This window comes from Phacochoerus africanus, chromosome 2 (assembly GCF_016906955.1).
Source record: "Phacochoerus africanus isolate WHEZ1 chromosome 2, ROS_Pafr_v1, whole genome shotgun sequence".
Taxonomy (NCBI): Eukaryota; Metazoa; Chordata; class Mammalia; order Artiodactyla; family Suidae; genus Phacochoerus; species Phacochoerus africanus.
In genome coordinates, this window is record NC_062545.1 from 209,232,714 (window position 1) to 209,254,861 (window position 22,148).

The window sequence follows — 22,148 nt, forward strand, 5'->3', positions numbered from 1 at the left end:
CAGAGATTGCACCCGTGCCGCAGCAGAGACGTGAGTTGCTGCAGTGACAGTGCTGGATCCTTAACCTGCTATACCACAAGATAACTGCTGAACTAAATTTTTTAAAACCTAGGTGTATTTCCAGCTCTGTATTTGGTTGTTTTGAATAGGAATCAACAGCTCTTTTATACCTCTTGAACTTGTTAGATGATATCCAAAGTCAGCTACCTCTCTCATAGTCCTAACACTGGGATTCTACTGCAGAACAAGTGGTTTTGTAAAATTAAATAGACAGACTTCCTGGTACACTAGCAAGTGTGACTTTGATCTGAGAGAGGGAAGGATTTTTTTAGGGTAAGATACTGGTAATTACTTTCACGTTACATTGATTATGTGATAATGTTAAGTAAGACTTTTGGTGTTTATAATTTCCATGGTCAGAGAAGCAAAACAAGTTTCTGTAAACTTTTAGTAAAACACACTTGTGACTTGTAAGAAATTTTCTTTCAGTTGTGGCATAATTTATCATTTTCGTCTTTTTTTTTTTTTTTTTAAGGATATGACTAAAGCAATTGACATAACTACTCCAAAAGCTGCCAGAAGAGGGAGAAAGAGAAAGGTAATTCTACTGCTTAACAACAGAGGTGTTTGTTTGTTTGTTTTGTTTTGTTTTTTGTTTTGCCACAGCTATGGCATGCAGAACTTCTTGGGCCAGGGATCAAATCTGTGCCACAGTAGTGGCTAAAGCCATAGCACTGACAATGCCAGATCTTTAACCCACTGAGCCACAGGGGAACTCCAACTACAGAGATCTTAAAAGAATTTTTATTTTAGTTGAATTGAAGTGTAGAGATAATATAGCTCTGCCATTTAATTTAAACTATGCTTTTCACTCTAAGTCCTTTAATTTTTAAAAGGGTGGGTCATGATATTTATATAACAAAACTACCTGTGTTTCCTGTCTTAATGATACAGCACCCTTGAGTAAAGATGAATGGTAAACAAAATGTTTTAATGATGCTGCCTTAAGTTTCTCTGTAAAACGGATAATAATATATACTTATCGATTGTTGAGAAGATAAAATGAGTTAACATGTAAAATATTTGTAATAAATCCTGGTACATAGTAAGTGCTTTATACATGCTGTCCATTATTATGTTGTTGTTTTATTACTTTACAGCATTGTTGCATAAAATGAGAGTATGTGACAGTTTAGGTTGAAGTACATCTTATGCTTCTAATTAATGTTTCTGTTTCTTCTTTCTCATATGAAACTTTGTTCATCGCACTGTTTTCTTTTTTTTTTCTTATCTTTTTTGAGGGCTGCACCCACGGCATATGGAGGTTCCCAGCCTAGGGGTCTATTTGGAGCTATAGCTGCCGGCCTACACCACAACCTCAGCAACTCGGGATCTGAGCCTCATCTGCGACCTACACCACAGCTCATGGCAACACCGGATCCTTAACCCACTGAGCAAGGCCAGGGATTGAACCCGCAACCTCATGGTTCCTAGTCAGATTCGTTTCTATTGCGCCACCATGGGGACTCCCATCACACTGTTTTCTGACCTGTTTATGTCTCAGACTGTTATATGACAAAGATACAAAGTAAACTAAGAAGAGTTCAGTGTCTTTTAAGAAAGTAAAATATGAAAACAAGTAATTACAGTGACTTTTTATCCCCTGTAAGGGGCCTGTGGAAGGGGCTGTGATAACTTCAACAAGATTTTAAAAGATAGGCAGAATTATGTCATGCACATGAAGGAGAGTAGGAAGGACATGTGAGGCAATTACAGGGGCATAGAGAAAAATTCTTCTTTAAGCAATTCAGGAAGGCCTTTCAATATTACCAGATAAAAAGTTTGAGGTAAATGAGTATAAGAAAAAACTGTTTAATTCTAAAGAACTTAGAGAAATGATGGGAAGCTATAGAATCAGTTTAAATTTCAGATAACCTCCTCTTTTTCAGGAGAATGATGGGGATTGGATTGGAGCAGTGAGACCGGTTCAGTGATTAATTCCTCTAGGGTTTTGGTACTCACTTTACTAGTCCAGGCAGAGAATCAGTAGTGAATAAGGAAGATAAGTTCTCTATTCTCATTGAACTTTCATTTTTAAAATTTTAGGTACTTATTTTTATGGCTGCACAGGTGGCAAATGAAATTCCCAGGCCAGGGTTTGAATCTGAGCTGTAGCTGTGACCTACGTTGTAGCTGTGGCAATGCTGGATCCTTTAACCCACTGTGTTGGGTTGGGCCGAGAATTGAGAACCTGGACCTCTACAGTGACCTGAGCCAGTGCAGTGCATTTGCGTTCTTAACCCAGTGTGCTATAGCATGAACTCCTGAATTTTTTTGTTGTTGTTGAAACAGACAATAAATACATAAAACGAGAGAATCGAAATGGGTAGTTAGGATTGTGACTTGGTAAATAAATTATGAAAAGCCTTTCTAAAGACCTAGCATGATATTTTTGGTTGTGTAGAGGAGAGATAGGATTTTACGACCACCTTAGAAGATAAAGTTAATAGTTTGAAGGGAGGGGCCAGCATCCGATAAGCCAGAGTGTTGATTGGATGACCAGATAATATGTTGAGAATGCAGGAGATGTTGTTTTGCGAGCAGAGGCATGAAGGGGAGGATGGGAAACATCTTTGGAAATTGGACCTCAAGATAGGTATTACTGACACTACGGGGGCAAAAAGTGCAAGTTACAGATGCAGCCTCTGATAGAAAGATAGGATGTTAGACAAGGAGTCAAGAGAATGTGGAAAACAGAAGCCTGAAGGAACATATTGATGACGAAATGTTGCCTTGAAAAATTATGGCTGAGAATAAACTGGCAGGAGAAACATGTAAGGGAGGATGTAAAGCTAATAAATGAGGGAGTGGGGGAATTCCTGTTGTTGCACAGCAGAAAAAACCTGACTAATATCCCTGAGGATGTGGGTTCTGTCCCCAGCCTTGCTCAGTGGGTTAAGGATCTGGTGTGGCTGTGGCTGTGGCGTAGCCCAGGGAACTTCCATATGCTGCAGGTGCAGGTTAAAAAAAAAAAAAAAAAAAGAATGAGGGATTGGGTACCAGTGTCCTGATGCAGAAGGGTCCAGTAAGATTTGACATTTAGGCTTCCCCGGGGTTGTTGTTTTGTTTTTGTTTTTTGGGTTTTTGTTTTGTTTTTTTAGGGCTGCACCTGAGCATATGGAGGTTCCCAGGCTAGGGGTCGAATCAGAGCCACAGCAACGCCAGACCTGAGCTGTGTCTGTGACCTACACCCTAGCTCATGGCAACGCCAGATCCTTAACCCACTGAGCAGGGCCAGGGATTGAACCTGTGTCCTCATGGATGCTAGTCAGATTCATTTCCACTGAGCCATAAAGAGAACTTCTACCCCAGGATACTTTAAAATCAGATGGCAAGGACAGATGTAGTAGGTTGAGGTATAAAATGTTCAGTGTTAAAATTTTATTGTGCTTTTCAAATATCTGAAGGGAAGGAGAGAGAATGCAGCACCAGGTATATGTATGATTATGGGAGGGTGTTAAAAGTGGATATAGTAGAGGCTTTAACACTTCTTCAAAACCAGGAATGATTGAAGACGTGAAAAGTGTATAAGTTATTTTAAGTTAAGAATAATACTGGAAGAGAGCAAAGGGAGGACACGTTTTGAAGGAATTGACATAATGGGGAAGAGATGGACATTTCACCTTTTTTTAACATTGAAGGAAGGGAAGGGTAGAGGAGACTATTACAAATGTCTAGGGAGACTTGGAAATTAAGGGAATTTCTTCTGGCTGGCCTCAGTTTCTCCCTCCTCCCTCACTGAATTCAAAGTAAGACTGCAGGAAGAGAGGTTTTGAAAGTTTATGCTAGAAGGAAGAGAAGGAAAGGGCATGACAAAAATACAGGATAAAGGATTAGCAGTGAACTGAACTTGCATAAAATGAATGCGTGCTTGTATAATTTTTTTTTTAGCAGACTTTAACAGGGAATAATGAAGCAGGGAGGGTAGAGTTTTTGGTAATGCTCTGTTGGAGATTTGTGAGACAGGTGAAGCAGAACAAGAATGCAAATGAATAGTAGTTCCATAAGGTTTTTGTGGGGTGGGAGGACCTCTATGTAAAATCATGAAGGGGGGAGTAGAGCTAGAAAGGGAGGTGTTATGGGGAGACTTGTCAAAGGATTAGAGGTCTCAGATCAAGAAAAAGTTGGAAGAAATTAATCTGCACTCAGAATATTTGCATTTAAGATATTTAAATATATGCATATTTGAAATAATAGCCCTTTCTCTAGATGAAATGTTTCTTTGAGGTTTATTTTCATGAGGAATGATTTGACTTGGGTGATTTTTAGGTAATAGTCAAGAATATATGTCTACAGAAGGGCTGGATTTTTGCTTAGTATAGTGTTAATTTATTTTTATTCTTGGCATTTGTTATTGATGAACTTGTTACCTCTTATTGGTATCTTCACAGAAAGGTTGATAGCTATAGTTCTTACTTAATGTCAAGATTTACTTTGGAAAGCAGAGTATAAGTGAAGAGAGGGTTTTTTGCACCGAAGTGCTCTTCAGTTTGAACTGAATTTTGGAGAATTTTAGCCTCTCTAGTAGAAGAATTCCCATATAGCCTGGGTTCTCAACCTTTGGTACAAAAACAGATGCCCCACTACCTATGCCAGATCTATCAAGTCAGGATTAGGGGAGGAGTTAGGTGGTCTGTAAGTTTTTAAAGTCATAGAAATAAAACAAGACCTAATATTTTTGAAACAGTGTTTGTAATACTCCTTGAGAACCATTGAAGAGTTACATTGAATAAGTTTCTTGACTTTTAATAATGCTTTGAATGTGCATTATTATATTTCAGGTAAAAAAGCAAAACTAGTAACAAAGAAATGGATAAATTGTTAGAAGTAGGCTTGCTGGGTGAGATTTGGATCATCTTTATTGCTTATATTCATAAAGATATTTCATAAATGTATCAATTTATTGATCACCAATAATCAAAACATGAATAATTGTCCCATCTTACCCAATAGTGGGCATTATCTTTAATGAGGTGTTTGCAAATTAGATAGTTGATTAAAGGATTTAAAAACATCTTTCTTGGTTTAAGATTGGATTATCTCTTTATTTTATATGATGTGTTATTCCCTTTTATTTGTGTTGATCTAGTTTAGGCTGAATTGTAAATAATTGAGGTGGGGAAGCAGCTCATAGTAGGCCTCTCATTCTTTGTTCTTTTCACTGTTTCTTTTGTCTCTTTTCAGTGGTGATGTGATGTTTGCATTTCCTTTCTAACTGGTGATTATTAACCTTTGTTATGCTTTAATGCCTGAATCAGTTAAAATGATTGTTTTAGTCCCTTCACTGGGGCAGTACAGTTTGCAGAAGATCATTGGGATTTCTTTATAGTAGTAGATCCTTTATGGAAAATAAAGAGTAATTCCTAGGGTAGAACAGATGTGTCCTAGTTCAAAAATAAAACATGTATATATTAACAAAGTTGAATAGAAATATCAGCAACTTAATTTCTTGCCTTTTCTAACATTAATTTAGAATTAAATAACATTAATTTGTACATTAGTAAGTACATGGAGTTAAATGTTAGCATTTTGAGGTTCTCGGTGAAAGTACATTTATAAGCAATGCGTGGGCTGTTTACAGTGTAAATTACATTATAGTTCAACATTTTGCATCAAGAATACTCACTTTATTTTTATAAATGACTTTTTCATGTTGAGAATATCTGTTTTGTTTGTGTCCTAGAATTATTCATTAGACTTAAGAGCTAAGTTGGACGATATCACTCTGAGTTGTCTGTTGAAAAATAATAAAGATTATGTAGAAGTTACTCATATATTAGAACTTGTTATCGTAATAGTGGCATGTTTTTGCCATTGAATTAAACTTTGAATTCCTACTATGTCTAAATAAGTTAATTAAATCTTTGTGATTCAGGCAGAAAAACAAGTAGAAACTGAGGAGGCAGGAGTAGTGACAACAGCAGCAGCATCTGTTAATCTGAAAGTGAGTCCTAAAAGAGGACGGCCTGCAGGTAGGATTATTAATGTTTAAATCTCTGGTTTGTGATTAATACTCTATAATCGATTAAAGTAATGCACCTCAGTTACTTTGGAATAGGTGAACACACACTTGGTTATGTGTAACATATAAATTTCAAAGGAGATAAACATTAGATTTCTGTTCTTTATAAAAAAATATTTAAATTTGAAATAATTGCTTAAGACTTCTTTCATGTTCTGTTTTATCCCCATTGTGTTGTCTTTTCATAGTATAGCTAATGAGGCTGTGGCAAAGTTTCAAATTCCATGAATGATGGGTTTCTTTTACCTCTCACTTTAGAAAGCATAAAGGTTCCAAGTAGAATCATAATGAAAGCAATAGAAAATAGTATTTGAGTAATCAAAGCTACTAATTTATAAATTACTGCCTTTTCTTTATTAGGACCTTTACAATACGCAGCTATCTTAAGCATTGCCTATTTTTTTTAATTTGATACATAGGAAGTAGTTTGGAAGTATCTGTTTCTAATACAAAGTAAAGCAAAAATTAGTTAAGATAGAGCCCTTTTTTTCCTATTTCCTAATACAAGATTCTTAATGAAACAGGATAAAATGAGTAATACCCCAAAAGGAAAAAACCTGAGAATCTGTTCATTTAATTTTTACTTTGGAGTTTAATATTGCAGTGACTCAAATTAATGGTATTAGAAAATTCAGTGAATTCTAATAACAAATTTTCAGAGATGTGAACAAAAATATATAACATTGTAATATATATATGAATATTGAATATAAGTGCTAGTGTCTATTATAAAGTTGAATTTTGTGACATTCCTGTTAAAACAACAATGAAGGATATTCTTTTTAAAGGCTAAATCGAAAATACTCTTGATTTACCTCTCCAGATTTTCTGCTCCTCATTTCAACCATTGGAGGATATGATCTTTTTTTTTTTTAATTTTTAGGGCTACACTGGTGGCATATGGAGGTTTCCAGGCTAGCGGTCAAATCGGAGCTGTAGCTACCACCCTACCCTACACCACAGCAACACCAAATCCGAGCTGCGTCTTCGACCTACAGCACAGCTCATGGCAGTACCAGACACTTAACTCACTGAGTGAGGCCAGGTATCGAACCTGCATCCTCATGGACACTATGTTGGGTGCTTAACCCACTGAGCAACAATGGGAACTCCAAAGAGGATATGATTTTTAAAATTTAAAATAATTGTAATGAACTACTAATTAAAATTTTTAGTAGATGTCATTTGTAATATTTATATGTGAGATCTGCATCTTTTTTTTTTTGTCTTTTGTCTTTTTTGAGGACCGCACCTATGGCATATGGAGGTTCCCAGGCTAGGGGTTTAATCAGAGCTGTAGCTGCCATCCTATACCACAGCCACAGCAACACCAGATCCGAGCTGCGTCTGTGACCTACACCACAGCTCATGGCAATGCCGGATCCTTAACCCAACTGAGCAAGGCCAGGGATCAAACCCACAACCTTATGGTTCCTTGTCCGTTTTGTTTCCACTGCGCCACGATGGGAACTCCTGAGATCTGTATCTTAATGGGAAAGCTGATAGTTTAAACATTTTTTTTTCCTGTCAATGTTAGCTACAGAAGTCAAGATTCCAAAACCAAGAGGCAGACCCAAAATGGTAAAGCAGCCATGTCCTTCAGAGAGTGACATGTGAGTATAATTCATTATGTAGTAAATGAGGCATTTCATTTTAAATATGTCTTAAGTTTTTTTTGCCTTTTTGGTAGTTTTATTTACAGGTTATTTGTTGCTATTACTATTTTGTACTTCTAAAAATTATGGGAAAAACATTTGAAAAATAGTTTTTACTATGTAAAAAGTTAAAGAAAAATCTGATCATTTCATTAAGACATTTTCTTGTATATCAGGGTATCACATACTTACTAATGTATTATAAAATTTATAATAGGGAAGTTGGGTAAGATAGTTTTTTTGTTTTTGTTTTTAATTTTATTGCTGAAGCTGCAGTGTATGGAATTTCCCAGGCCAGGGATTGAACAGCTGTGACCTAGACCACTGTGCTGGGCCAGGGATCTAATCTGTACCTCCACAGCGACCCAAGCTGCTGCACTCAGACTCTTCACCCACTGTGCCACAGTGTGAAGTTAGTGTGTTTAAGAAAGTTTTTAGACAAAGTATTTTTGAAGTATTTTCCACAAATCTTTTAGTCCTCTAAAATAACCTTATTTAAAACATTAAATTATTTTTACAAGATTTAAAAATATTTTAATGGTAACTTAGTTTTCAACAAAATATTTTTTTTTCTTGCCAACTTTATTTTCTATTATGGATCTTGTTTATGTTGGCAGGAATGTATGTTTCGACAAAGAGGGCAAAACTTTGTAGCTTTGTGTTTGAAAATTTTATAAAAAAAGCTCAAGTGAGTTATATCACTTAGGAATGGATTTAGAGCATTTTGAATGAAAAGATTTTATAGGAAATTTTAGTTACAGAAAACTAGAGTGTTGGTAATTTTCAACTAATGTATAAAGAGTTTCATTTTACTGCTAAGCCAGCTGTTTAAATATTCTTAAAAATAATGATACTAAATTATAACATGGTTTTAACTACTCTAGTGAAATTTAAGAAATTAAGTACATGCATGTGAGTTTCTGTTTTTAAACATAACAAATCTCACTCATCCCCTCCCTAAGATGTGTTCTCTAATCAAGGCATCAGGCATAAAGTCTAGGATTTGAGGATAAACATAAGGCCTTGATCTAGAGACTCAGGAACTGAAACATAACTTACTTGCTCTCCTCTCCCCTTCATATATGTACATGGATCTGGGATAGGGAAGTGTAATACTCCAGGGGAGAAGAAGAGGCACACAGCAGTTGGTAGGGAAAATATTATGAGATCCCTGTTTTAGATACTAAGGTATATCTCTCCTTGACTAGGTCCTTGGCAGTCTTCCCTGAGATTATCCTTCTAGTCCATTTCTCTCCATGGCTTTTGGCTGGTTCCTCTGAGAGGTCTCCACTTTTTCAATATCATCTTTAGTTGATTTTTTTTCAGTCTTTTTTCAGTATCCTGTTAGTTACACTGAAATGTATTACCCTCATTAGCTGAGCAGCTTTCTCAGTCTGGTTTCATACTTAGGAGTTGGGCCTAAGGTTCCTTTATAGATCTCCATTACTTTCTCTTAATGCAGACTGGTGTCACTCTTGGTAGTTAGCATGTGTCTGTATGTTTCATTCTCATCAGCTTCATGTACAGCGGTCTCATTCGTAAGACTTCCCTAAACATGCTTATCTTTTTGTGTGTGTGTGTCTTTTTTGGGCCACACCCGTAGTGTATGGAAGTTCTTAGGTTGAGTCAGAGCTGTAGCTGCTGGCCTACGCCACAACCACAGCAATGCAGGATCTGAGCTATGTCTGTGACCTACACTGCAGCTCATGGCAACTCCAGATACCTGACCCACTGAGCAAAGCCTGAGATTGAACCCACAGTCTCACGGACACTAGTTGGGTTTGTAACTAGCTGAGCCATAACAGACACTTCTTTTCTTGTTTTGATTTGTGTTCTCTTTTTTTCTTTTTTGGCCACCCTATGAGATAGGGAGTTTCCCAGCCAGGGATCAGATCTGAGCCGCAGCTGTGACCTATACCACAGCTGCAGCAATGCCTGATCCTTTAATCTGTTGTGTCAGTCTGGATTTCAAACCTGTGTCCTGGCACTGCAAAGACACCACTGATCCCATTGTGCCACAGCATTAACTCCTATTATTTGTTTGTCATTTGTGCTATGTGTTATTATAATGCTGCTCTCAGCTTTGTATCTGGGCAAAAACTCAGTGGAGTACAGAGGGAAACTTCATAACCCATTTTGAAACTTATGTTCTCCATAAGAACAGCTTATGTTAACATGTTTATAATTTTCTTAGTCTTTTAATGTAACTTTCCTATTGTACCTTGACTGTGACCCATTAAAAAGGGAATTTATCACTGTGAGAAATCTGTTTTTCATGGAAAATGGTAAGGAGGAAGACCTCAGCAAGGCCAGGGATCGAACCTGCATCCTCATAGAGACTAGTCAGATTCTTAACCTGCTGAGCTACAGCAGAACTTCAAAACCCATATAACATTTGAAAATAAACATAGCCAGTGATAGTTATGGGACAAAACAATTTCTAAAGAGATAAAAAGTTTTTTGTTTTTTTTTTCAATTTAATCTCTTAAGGGTTAAAAGAAGCAGTTGTCTGGTGGGAGGTTAGTGGGTTTGGAATTGAGATACTGGGCTGTTTGACCTTTTTGCACCATCATTTTCTCATTTGTTAAATGGAATGGGTTGGACTAAGTGACCTAGGGTCTCTTCCAGCTTTCAAATCCATTATATGTATGTGAAAATATCAATGAAATTCTTTGAACACTGTTTATTACATTTAATTGACCATATATTTTACCATTATATGCATAAGTTGGGAGCCTTTTACCTTGTAAAGAATTTTTTTTTTCTTTTTTTTCTTTTCAGGGCTGCTCCTGTGGCATATGGAGGTTCCCAGGCTAGGGGTCCAATTGGAGCTACAGCTGCCGGCCTACACACAGCCACAGCAACATCAGATCAGTCACATCTGCAACCTACACCACAGCTCACAGCAACGCCGGATCCTTAAACCACTGAGTGAGGCCCGGGATCAAACCAGCAACCTCATGGTTCCTAGTTGGATTCGTTTCTGCTGTGTCACAACGGGAACTCTGTAAAGGGTATTTCTTTACATTTTAAAATGACCATATTTCACCATGTGCATATTTCACTTGTGCAATTGTATTTTTTCCAGCATGGCTGCTTTTTAAACGTAATTTATTATAATAAGAGTTATGAGCTTCCATAACATCTAGGGATCTCACCCACCTTATATATTGCTGTTACCCAGAGTCAAGAATAGTATCTTGGCACGTAAGATAGTACTCAATATTATTTTTAAGTGAATGAGTCACATTACAAAAATAAAACTTGGGGACTCAGTGCGGTACAGTAGAAAATTGACAGAACACTGTAAACCAGCTTTAATGGAAAAAATAAAAATCATTATGTAAAACAAAACAAAAAAACTTAGGAAAAAAGTGAAAAATCACTTTTCTGTTACCTTATTGCCACTATAATTTTTTATTTTCTTATATTAAAAGGATGTTCTTTTCCTTTTATGATTGGTTGATAATAATTTTTATGGTTAATTAATTCAGAGTGTGATTGACAAGTATATAAAAAGTTCATTTTTCATTGTCGTACCTATGAAATAGGGTAACTGAAGAAGACAAAAGTAAGAAAAAGGGGCAAGAGGAAAAACAACCTAAAAAGCAGCTTAAAAAGGATGAAGAGGGCCAGAAGGAAGAAGATAAGCCAAGAAAAGAGCCAGATAAAAAAGAGGGGAAAAAAGAAGTTGAATCAAAAAGGAAAAATTTAACTAAAACGGGGGTTACATCAACCTCTGATTCTGAAGAGGAAGGAGATGATCAAGAAGGTGAAAAGGTAAAATGTTTAGCAAATATTCTATTTTTAGTTTCCTATGTAGTTCTTAAGCTTTAGCAAAGCAGTATTTTTATGAAATGTCTATAAATGTGATTGTGTTAAAATGGATTTATCTTTCTGAATTAACTTGAATTAGCTGTGTTAAAAAGCACATTTGAAACTTTACTGTAATTTTGTTATCTTTTCACAATAACCCCACTTATCTAGAAAAGGTAGGAAAGTAGAAAATTAAGCCAAATAGGCTGTGACCAGTCAAGACAGTTGTAAAAGAGGTACATTTATACATAGATTTTTATTATTTACCTCCATGAAATTCTTAATACTCCAGACCTACTACTGTACATTTTATTAGTGGTACTTAATTATTTGGATGCAACAGTTGTTTGGGAATTTCATTGAAGCTCTACATTTTTTACTGTATAAAAACATTTATACATAGATTTTATATGTACCTATGTTTTATATAGGTACATTTATACATAGATTTTTATTATTTACCTCCATGAAATTCTTAATATTCCAGGCCTACTACTGTATATTTTATTAGTGGTACTTTATTATTTGGATGCAACAGTTGTTTGGGAATTTCATTGAAGCTCTACATTCTTTACTGTATAAAAACACAAGTTTTGTTTATAGTCTTAGAAATCTGCAGACTCAGGTCATGTAGGTCTTTTATTTATGTTTATAATAGTAATTTACTAATACCTCAAAGGCCAAAACAAATTTGGGAGGTTGAGCAGTGTACTTGTCAGTAAAATAGGTACTGATGTCAAAATCAGAGTGTAGAGGCAAATAGCCTAACAGTCGTTTTGACCCATTTTAACAAAAGGATATCATTCCTATAGCAGTGCAGTAAATAGATTATAAATCCCAAAATCATCAAGGGAAAAGTTAAATTTAGATAGTAACAACATGTTTAATTCTGAAGTTTTTTTAAAATTAGTAATTTAAGTATTTGTCCCTTAAGAAAATAGAGTTGCTTCTTTTCTCAGAAGATTGTAATCATAGAAACATTAGTCACTGATAGTTAACTAAAACCATACAAATTCTCAAAACAGAAGAGAAAAGGTGGAAGAAACTTTCAGACTGCTCATAGAAGGAATATGCTGAAAGGCCAACATGAGAAAGAAGCAGCAGATAGAAAACGCAAGCAAGAAGAACAAATGGAAACTGAGCAGTAAGTATTTTCTTACTAAATTCCATTTCTTTTTTTAAGCTAGCATGAAATTTTTAATAGACTTTCATTTTCCAGACTTTATGAAGCCTTTTAAATAAGTGACTTTTCCCATGTGTTAGAAAAGTGTCTTCAGTATGTAATAATAATCATGTTTCAGGCTTCACTCTTTTCTGCATAAGGAGGATGAAATTCACTGAGATAGTCACCCTGCAAATTATTTTTAATTTAAACTGAAAGTGCAGATAGGGTTTAACTGTTAAGTGGCGTTGTAGAAAATGTCCTCATCCTCTACTGCTTACTTGTAAAATATTAAATACAGAAAGATGATAATAAATTGGCCTTGAGAAAGAATGAGGGAAATATCTGTATTTGTCATACCACCAGCAGGCCTTCCCCAAAAGACCAGCGAAAGAAACAAAAGCACAGTTGGAAACCCAAGAAGCCAGTAAAAGTAAATCTAAAGGCTGACAGGGTTTGCATTAGATGTGTGCAATATAAATCAAGTTCAAGCTAGTAAGTTTTGATACTTGGAAACCATATAACTTACATGGGGAATTTCTTTCCCCTTTAATTTTATTCTATAAAGCTTTATAAGAAGGAAACTAGCAATGGCAGTGATGAATTAGGCTTCGTATGTTTATTACATTTGTTTTCCTAGTTATCTTTAGACTGTCACTTCTCAGTTCTTTCTCTGAAAAGCATTTCTTTCTTTGTGAAGCGTCTTGCATTATTCTGACTAAACTTTGTTTTTTTGTTTTAGTGAGATGGTTTTAAAAACATGCTCTAGGTCACTAAGACAAACTTAACGATAAACAGCAAAATTCTTAAAACCATTCTTAAATAATTTTGTACTTTTTATTTATATAATACATCTGTAAGGTGAAAGTCTTTCTCGAGAAGTATAATATTTGACCATCTGCTTTCTTAGTTTTTTTGGAGGATATATAAGCAGTTTCACCTGCTTGAGGGAGTAATTTAAAAATTGATATAAAACTCAGAAATGTTACTCCCTTTGACCATTTATGTAAATACTAGTTATTTTTTGTTGCCTTTCCTTTTCTGTCCTTTCACTGAAAAGTTGTTGGACTGTTTGTTGCTTTTAACTTTATTGTGCTCCGCAAACTAGAGATAAAAAATTAGCTGTTGCTTAGTAAATTTAGCCCAACTCTTCTTCAGTATCTCAGAGTTGATCTTTATGTGTTTCAATTTCTTTTTGAATGTCCTCCGAATGTAACTTTCTCAAATTCTAATATTTGTGTTTTCTTTCCTTCTCCTGTTATTACAAAACTTTGTACTTGGACAGTTTTGCTCTGTAAAGCATTTCAGATGCAGCTTGTATGAAATGCATTATGCAAAATAAAGTTTATTGTATTGTATTCCCAGCCAAACAACATGTAATCTACAGTAATAAAAAATATATCTCATTTTGGGCTCAAAGCATTAATCCAGTTACTGAAAAGAGAATACAAGTGGAGCAAACAAGAGATGAAGATCTTGAGACAGACTCATTGGACTGAATTTCCCCCTCCCCCCCTTGATGGAAGAATGTTCCAGATTCTAAATTGAGGACTTCATTAATGGCATTATTACTGTGTTATGATTGTTAAAAAACATTTCCTGTAAGGTACACACTACATACTAAGGTCGGCCATCATTCCTGTTAAAAGTTTTTTTACCAAGCTTAAAATGAAGCTTTGTGTTTGAAAGTTATAAGCTCAGATGAAGATGGTGGTTGTACATTATTTCATTTAGAAAATATAAAATTCATTTTGTTTTGAAGCTAGGTGTTAAACTGGAATAGCTATTATACCCCCACAGAATGGGGCAGTTGTGCCCTTCCCTTGACATTCCTTTGTTGTTTAAATCTTTAGAATATTAATAATTGTTTTTTTAATCCTGAGAGATTAAACAGTAGACTTGTTAAGAAAACAAAAATGAAACTGTAACCAAAATTTTAAAATAAAGTTTTTTTAAAAAAACCTGATTTTTAGATATTTTTTTGTTCTTGTCTATTTCAATTGGTTTATTATAATAGGGCCTGAACTCCAAGTCAAGGTACTAGAAATTATTAAGAATTCATTTTTAAATGGTTATTTTTGTGATTTACAGTAAAGTGGTACCTTTTCATTTGTGAAATGGTATGTAAATGTTAGTGAATGTCACTGAAGTTTGATATATTGGCAAAAAAAAACCCACCTCATTTTAATATAGTAATATCATCTTTAAACAGTCTATTTAATCTTGAAACTAACTTTGAACCCCTCAGATTACCTACACTTTGGAGATGTGGGAAGAATTAAATCAGTCTGTTTTGACATATTACTTTAAAAAAATAATTGTGATATATGGAAGTCAAGAAACATTTATAGGCATTCTTTTCCCACTGTGGCCTCTTTGTCCACTGACCCTGAAGTTGGTCTTTTAACACACTATTGTTGGAAAAAAATTCACCAAAGCAGTTGTCAAAATTTATTTGTAATGCCACTGAAAAATGACATAGATCATTTATTCTGGTATGTTTGTGTTTTCAGTTTTGCTTATATTTATACTAATTAGTACTAATGTGGCATTGCAGAGTTCTAAAAATTACAATTCCCTGTGATCTACTATTTTAAAGAAAATTTTAACTTTTACATAAGGGATTGGTGGGCATTTGGAAATCAGTCGCCAAAGTCCAGTGTTTTTGAAATATTTGTGTTGACATTTGATAGGCAGAATAAAGATGAAGGAAAGAAGCCAGAAGTTAAGAAAGTGGAGAAGAAGCGAGGTTAGTTATTTCACTTTCTAAGATACATAAAGTTGTATTATATATAGAAAGGAAGATAAATAGACACTTAATTGTATAGGTTTTGAAGTTGATCATTTTATGTTCTTAATCTACAGGTACACTTTTCAAATCCCTAAGGGATTCTATATACCATACATTGTTTTTAAGTATTATTAGGTGAATTTGCTTAAGGAGTTATGTTAATTATTTTTAATGCTCATTAAACGATGTCAAATTTTTGAACATTGCCAAAAGCTGGATGTTTTCCCATTTCTGACAAATTTGGGTTTCAGATGGATTTTCTAGTTTTGGTTAAATGTGTAAACGGTGAGGCAGATATTTAAGGACTATAATAAGAGTAGTTATTACACGCAGAATGCCTGTTTTAGAAAAATGCAGATGATGATTCTTTGCTTATATGATGAATGTTCATTGCCTAAACCAAATACTATAAAAATGGCAGACAGCTTCTTAATGATGTAGACTTGATTACTAGGAACATTTAAAAAAATTTACCAAGTCTTTCCATTATACTTTGCTTAGATGATACAAAAAATACTGGTTTTGGAAAACCTATTTACTGTATTTCACATTTTAATTTATAGAAACATCAATGGACTCTCGACTTCAAAGGATACATGCTGAAATAAAAAATTCACTCAAAATTGATAATCTTGTAAGTGTTTGATACCTAACTTAGAAATACAGTACTGCCTTTATAGCTTCATGTTCTATTTCTCACGATTTTATAAATATGTGCAAATTTGAGATGATACTATTACTGGTTATTTTGTATTGCTCTTGTTATTCAAGATTTTAAAAGTGATCTCTAGCAATAGATTATATAGCTTGTGGTAATTAACAGTTATGAAATTACTGTTTTGTCATGAAGGATGTGAACAGATGTATTGAGGCCTTGGATGAACTTGCTTCACTTCAGGTCACAATGCAACAAGCTCAGAAGCACACAGAGATGATTACAACACTGAAAAAAGTAAGTGATCGTGAGTTTTGGAGATATTTTAGATTTCCTCATTATCACCATTTCATTAAGTAACGTTTTTAAAAAACCAACAAGGAAAATTACGAGCGTATGTTTTGTTTTCTCAGATTCGGCGATTCAAAGTTAGTCAGGTTATCATGGAAAAGTCTACAATGTTGTATAACAAGTTTAAGAATATGTTTTTGGTTGGTGAAGGAGATTCTGTGATCACACAAGTGCTGAATAAATCTCTTGCCGAACAAAGACAGCATGAGGAAGCAAATAAAACCAAAGATCAAGGGAAGAAAGGGCCAAACAAAAAGCTAGAAAAGGAACAAACAGGTATGTGATAATAAATTATTCGCTGGGACTGCTCTTTAAAAATGGCTTTGATATTTTGTTAATACTCTATATTAAATGACGAGAGAGTCTCATAAAGCACTTAGGACATCCTCAACCTTAGCTGTTTTTCTAAGTTTTCAGAAGTTTAAGTGAGTAGTTAATACTACTAGTATCTATTAGTAGTAGTGGTTGCTACCTTTTCATTTATATTATGAAAGATTTCTAACCTTAATAAAAATAGAAGGAACCTCCTTTGTCCCCATCACCCAACTTCACCAATTACCAATATGTGATCTTTGCTTTGATATACCTATCAAGTATCTGTGAAACTCCTCAAGGTTATTTTTTTAGGGCCGCACCCATGGCATATGGAATTTCCCAGGCTAGGGGGTCGAATTGGAGCTACAGCTGCTGGCCTACACCACAGGCACAGCAACGCCAGATCTGAGCCATGTCTGTGACGTACACCACAGCTCACGGCAAAGCCAGATCTGCAACTCACTGAGGCCAGGGATCGAATGTGTGTCCTCATGGATGCTAGTCAGATTCATTTCCGCTGAGCCATGACAGGAATTCCTCAAGGTTATTTTTAAGCACATTCCAGATATGCTATACAGTCATAAATGTTTTATGATGTATGTGTGTCCAGACATTTAGAATCAGTAGTACAGAGATGTTGTGGGTTCAGTTCCAGACAACTGTAATAGAGTCCCACTAATTTTGGGATTTCCCTGGGCATATTAAAGTTGTCTGCATTACACCATCATCTTTTAAGTGTGCAATAGGATTATCTTTTTTTTTTTTTTTTTCTTTTTAGGGCCGCACCTGTGGCATATGGAAGTTCCCAAGCTTGGGGTTGAATTGGAGCTATAGCTGCTGGCCTACACCACAGCAACACCAGATCCGAGCCGCTTCTGCAACCTACACCATAGTTCATGGCAACGCTGGATCCTTAACCCACTGAGCGAGGCCAGGGATCAAACACACAACCTCATGGTTCCTAGTCTGATTCATTTTCCCTGTGCCATGATGGGAACGCCAGGATTATGTCGTTAAGAAAACCCAATATACCTACTTTGATTTAAAAATACTTTGGCAGTTCCCATTGTGGCCCAGTGGGTTAAGGACACAACATAGTGTTGGTGAGGATGTGGATTAGATCCCTAGCCTCACTCAGTGGGTTAAGGATCTGGCATTGCTGCAAGCTGTGGCATAGGTTGCAGATGCAGCTCAGATCCAGTGTTGTCTGGCTGTGGAACTTCCCTAGCCGGGACCCTCCACATGCCCCAACTGCGTCTGTAAAAGAAAAAAATAAAGAAGCAAACAACTTTGTTGCTAAGAAAATGTTAACAAATTATCTGAGCTGTCAATGAATCATAGTTACTAACATCAAAATCACTGATAACAGACCACCATAACACGTGTAATTTTAAAAGTTTCAAATACTGTGGTATTTCACAGAATGTGAAAGGAGCAAATGCTGTTGGGAAGATGGTGCTGATAAACATGCTTGATGGAGAGTTGTAACAAATGTTCAGTTTGTAAAAAATGGAGTATTTATGAAGCATAGTAAAGTGAAGTGCAGTAAAATGAGGTCTGCCTGTACCATTATCAGCTTCCCCAATTCCGTGGTACACAATATCTTAGCAGCTGTTGCTTAATGTAGAAACCAATGTTCAAAAGGAGTTAGATTGATACTCATTTATTAGGGAATGATACAGATCTCCTGAGAGATTTGTTAATGAATAAGATTTACAGGGAAGACCTTAGCAGTTACTAAGTCATAAGAGACAAAATCATGTTAATTAGGATCTACTTATGACACTTTTTGTTATTAAGTATGAAATTTACTGTGATTCACATTACTTTTTCTAAGAAAAAGAATAAACCTCAGTACTTTAAATGTACCACCCTTTGGTCTGCTTGATTACACTAACATGGTAGAATCAGATTAATAACCTACTTTTTGAATGGACAGAAGTATTAACTCTGATTGTTACTGTTGCCGTGTAAACCGAAGGATTACAGAGTAATTTCAAATAAAATATAGTGTTAGAAACTTTGGAGCTATGTTTTATTTTTGATTTTGCGTCTTTTGAGGACATTTAAAAGATTAGAAGCTCTAACAGATTTTCTACTGGAATCCTCCTACAGGTTCAAAGACTCTAAATGGGGGATCAGATGCTCAGGACAGTAATCAGCCACAGCATAATGGAGACAGCAATGAAGAAAGCAAAGACAACCACGAGGCCAGCAGTAAGAAAAAGTGAGGACATGTTTTAATGGGTTGTAACACATGTTCTAATTTTTAAATAATTTTGCTGTTCCAGGGTTATTTGTATAAGGGATTATATTTTATATTTTCATCACTCATTTCCTGAATTCAATATGCAAAAATGCAAATCAAGGCCAAAATATAATGAGACTTCACTTATAGCTAATATTCAAGGGAATAGAGCTAGGCAGGAATCCAGTTCAAGAAAATATTCCTTGGGCTTCTTGCACTGATAAATCTTTAATAATAACTATGTCCATACTTTGTTGAATTTTGACAGGATAATATAGAAATCAGATCTAGAATCATAGGCAATGTTGGATCATAACACCCACTCTAAAATAACTAGGTATGGAACTGTAATTTTACAAATCTTGGTTTGTTCCACTGTGCATTGGAAGGACTTGGAATCAAGCATTCCTTCTAATTATGAACTTTAGGGAAATCTTGTCTGTGTGTACATTACTTCTCCTTTAAAAAAAAAAAAATTTTTTTTTTTTTTTCCTTTTTGCCTTTCTTAGGGCCGCTCATGTGGCATATAGAGATTCCTAGGCTAGGGGTTTAATCAGAGCTGTAGCCTCTGGCCCACACCACAGCCACAGCCACGCTGGAGCCTTAACCCACTGAGCAAGATCAGGGATCAAACCTGCAACCGCATGGTTCCTAGACACATTTGTTAACCACTGAGCCACGACAGGAACTCCGTCTTCTTAAAATCTAGAATATGTTGGTATCACAGATAATATTTTCATGTTCTTTAAAGAAAATTCATTTTAAAGCTGGAAATGATGGAAAAGGGCCTGGGCCACAGTGCTTCCCTGATTATTTTGCTTGATCTGCATATTATTTTGGGAAGATTATATTTTTTGAACAAAAAATAATTAACAATAAGTCAGGATCCAAAAAAATTCTTTTGGTGGTTTTAAAAAAACAGCATAGGGAGTTCCTGTTGTGGTTCAGTGGTAATGAACTTGCAGCATCCGTGAGGATGTGGGTTCGATCCCTGGCCTGGCTCAGTGGGTTTAGGATCCAGCATTGCTGTAAGCTGTGCTGTAGGCTGACAGCTGCAGTTCCAATTCAACCTCTAGTCTGAGAACTTCCATGTGCTGCAGGTGCGGCCCTAAAAAAAGTAAAAACAAAAACCCACGAGGTACAGATTTAATGTCTTTTTTTCTCCTGAAGAAAAAAAAAATAGCCCCTAATCCCAGTTGTCATACTTTTCTTTCCCCCTTTTCTTTAGGCCATCCAGTGAAGAGAGAGAGACTGAAATATCTCTGAAGGATTCTACACTAGATAACTAGGTTGACATACCTGGAATATAAAGAGCATTTGAGAAGTTCGTAATGGTTTTCATTTGAAATATTTAGACAGCTGAAAGTTTTAAATTTTTATAAGCATAGGTTTTGATGTTTAAAACTTGTTTTGAGGGAGAAATCCCCCTTAGCTTTGTTTAAAAGTGACTAAACATTATTGATAATTGTACTTGTGCAGTATTAACAGCTACATTATACAGTAAATGTGAGGGAAAGTCCATTTAGGAAATGTTAAAACTGCTTTTCCAGACATTGGTTGTAGTATATTTTCAGTTAGTGTGTGTATGTTAATGCGTAATTGATAGTAGAAAAAGATTACATTTTAAAAACTGCTACTTGTATAAACCTTTCCTCTTTCCCAAATACCGTGGGTTTTGTGCATAGTTTTTACAAATCTTGGATTTACCAGAATGTCTTTTCACCGTTTGTGGGTTTTGTAGAAGTCAAGCATTTTTATGGTAGATAAAATGTTACTTCTATACAAGTACTCACTCCCCCTTTTATCAAAAAAGTTAATTTTAACCTCAGTCTACATTGTGTTACATTATCCTCCTGCTTTGTAACAATGTGTGGTCTGTATGCCTTTTTGTATGACAACTAGATATCCAACTGACATTGAACTGACAATTCTGCCAGGTACAAAACTCATGTTAACTTTTGAAGGTAATTTAGTTTTGTGGCTGGGAAATTTGGTGTAATCACATGACATGCAGGGAGCAGCAGTATGTTTAGGAATGAATCTGGCTTTAGGGTTCAACTATTTAAGATCCTTTACAGACACTAGTAGCTCCAACTGAAAACTAAATGATAAAAATTTATTTTTGAGAAATGTCTCGAGTTTCTGAATTTTTTAAAGAGTCACACTCATTAAAGAAATTACTAAGTATTTTTTTAATTGGAAAAAAGCAATCCATGATGGTTTTGCAGTAAATAAAAGTAAATACTATATAAAGAAACCAACCTATTTGAGAACACACCTTTATCAGAAGGGAATTTTTATTTCTATGTCATGTATGTGACAGGATTGCATAGAGTGTGGAAACAATAGTTACTCTGAGGCAATACACAAAAGCTTTCTGTATATTCATGTACATGGACTTAAATCAGGGTGAACCAACATTAATACAAAATTTAAGGGTAATTGAACAGATAGCATTTCTAAGGTATTTTGAATACTAGGTCAGTTGTGGTTTGCAGTAGCTTCAAAGACACTTCTCATGTTTGGAAACTAGGAATATGGGAAAAGGTTGAATACCAGTGTTGCATGTGACATACATTGTATGCTTTGACCTCTTGAGTAACTATTTTCATCTATAGATGGAAAGTTCAAATTATTTTAATAATTGGAGTTTTGCTTTTGAGAGGTCTTAAAATGGAACTAGGACCCACTGTTTTGAGGGAACTCTTGCTTATTACATTATATCTGTTTGGTCCTTAATACAAGTTAAATTTGGACAGATTTACTCTAGTTAAGCCATAAGTGTCAACATGTAAACTTGTTTTGATTAAAGGATTTTTCTATCAAACTCTACTAGTAAATTACTTCTTTGCCATTTACAAAAGTGTGAATTCTGGATTTGCTTCCAAGAGAGTATAACCTGGTCATAGAAATTGTATTATTTGGGGATACAGGGTTATTGAAACATAAGTTTGACAATGTAGAAATGAAGGAAATGTTATTTTTTTGTTTCCCCTCCCTTTTTTTCCAGTGACCCAAAAGACCTATGTAATTTTACCAAGAAGCCACAGACTACTCAAATTCTGGAGGGAGA

General features: G+C 35.2%; 1 protein-coding gene across 3 annotated transcripts in view; it reads left to right on the forward strand.

Annotated features, from left to right (window-relative positions):
• PSIP1 (PC4 and SRSF1 interacting protein 1) overlaps positions 1–21,902 on the forward strand; it is a 42,710-nt gene extending 20,808 nt beyond the window's left edge. Inside the window, exons 6-16 of one of the 3 annotated variants that reach the window (XM_047767622.1) lie at positions 536–598; positions 5,936–6,032; positions 7,620–7,695; positions 11,289–11,517; positions 12,579–12,697; positions 15,409–15,464; positions 16,070–16,140; positions 16,357–16,458; positions 16,575–16,788; positions 18,943–19,054; positions 20,304–21,902. In XM_047767622.1, the coding sequence (XP_047623578.1) occupies positions 536–598; positions 5,936–6,032; positions 7,620–7,695; positions 11,289–11,517; positions 12,579–12,697; positions 15,409–15,464; positions 16,070–16,140; positions 16,357–16,458; positions 16,575–16,788; positions 18,943–19,054; positions 20,304–20,364 (1,200 nt within the window). In that variant the 3' untranslated portion in view covers positions 20,365–21,902. Of the gene's footprint in view, positions 1–535; positions 599–5,935; positions 6,033–7,619; positions 7,696–11,288; positions 11,518–12,578; positions 12,698–14,080; positions 14,678–15,408; positions 15,465–16,069; positions 16,141–16,356; positions 16,459–16,574; positions 16,789–18,942; positions 19,055–20,303 lie in introns of those variants that run through there. The other 2 variants (XM_047767624.1, XM_047767623.1) reach the window with 2 other exon arrangements.
• Positions 21,903–22,148: the final 246 nt, after the last annotated feature.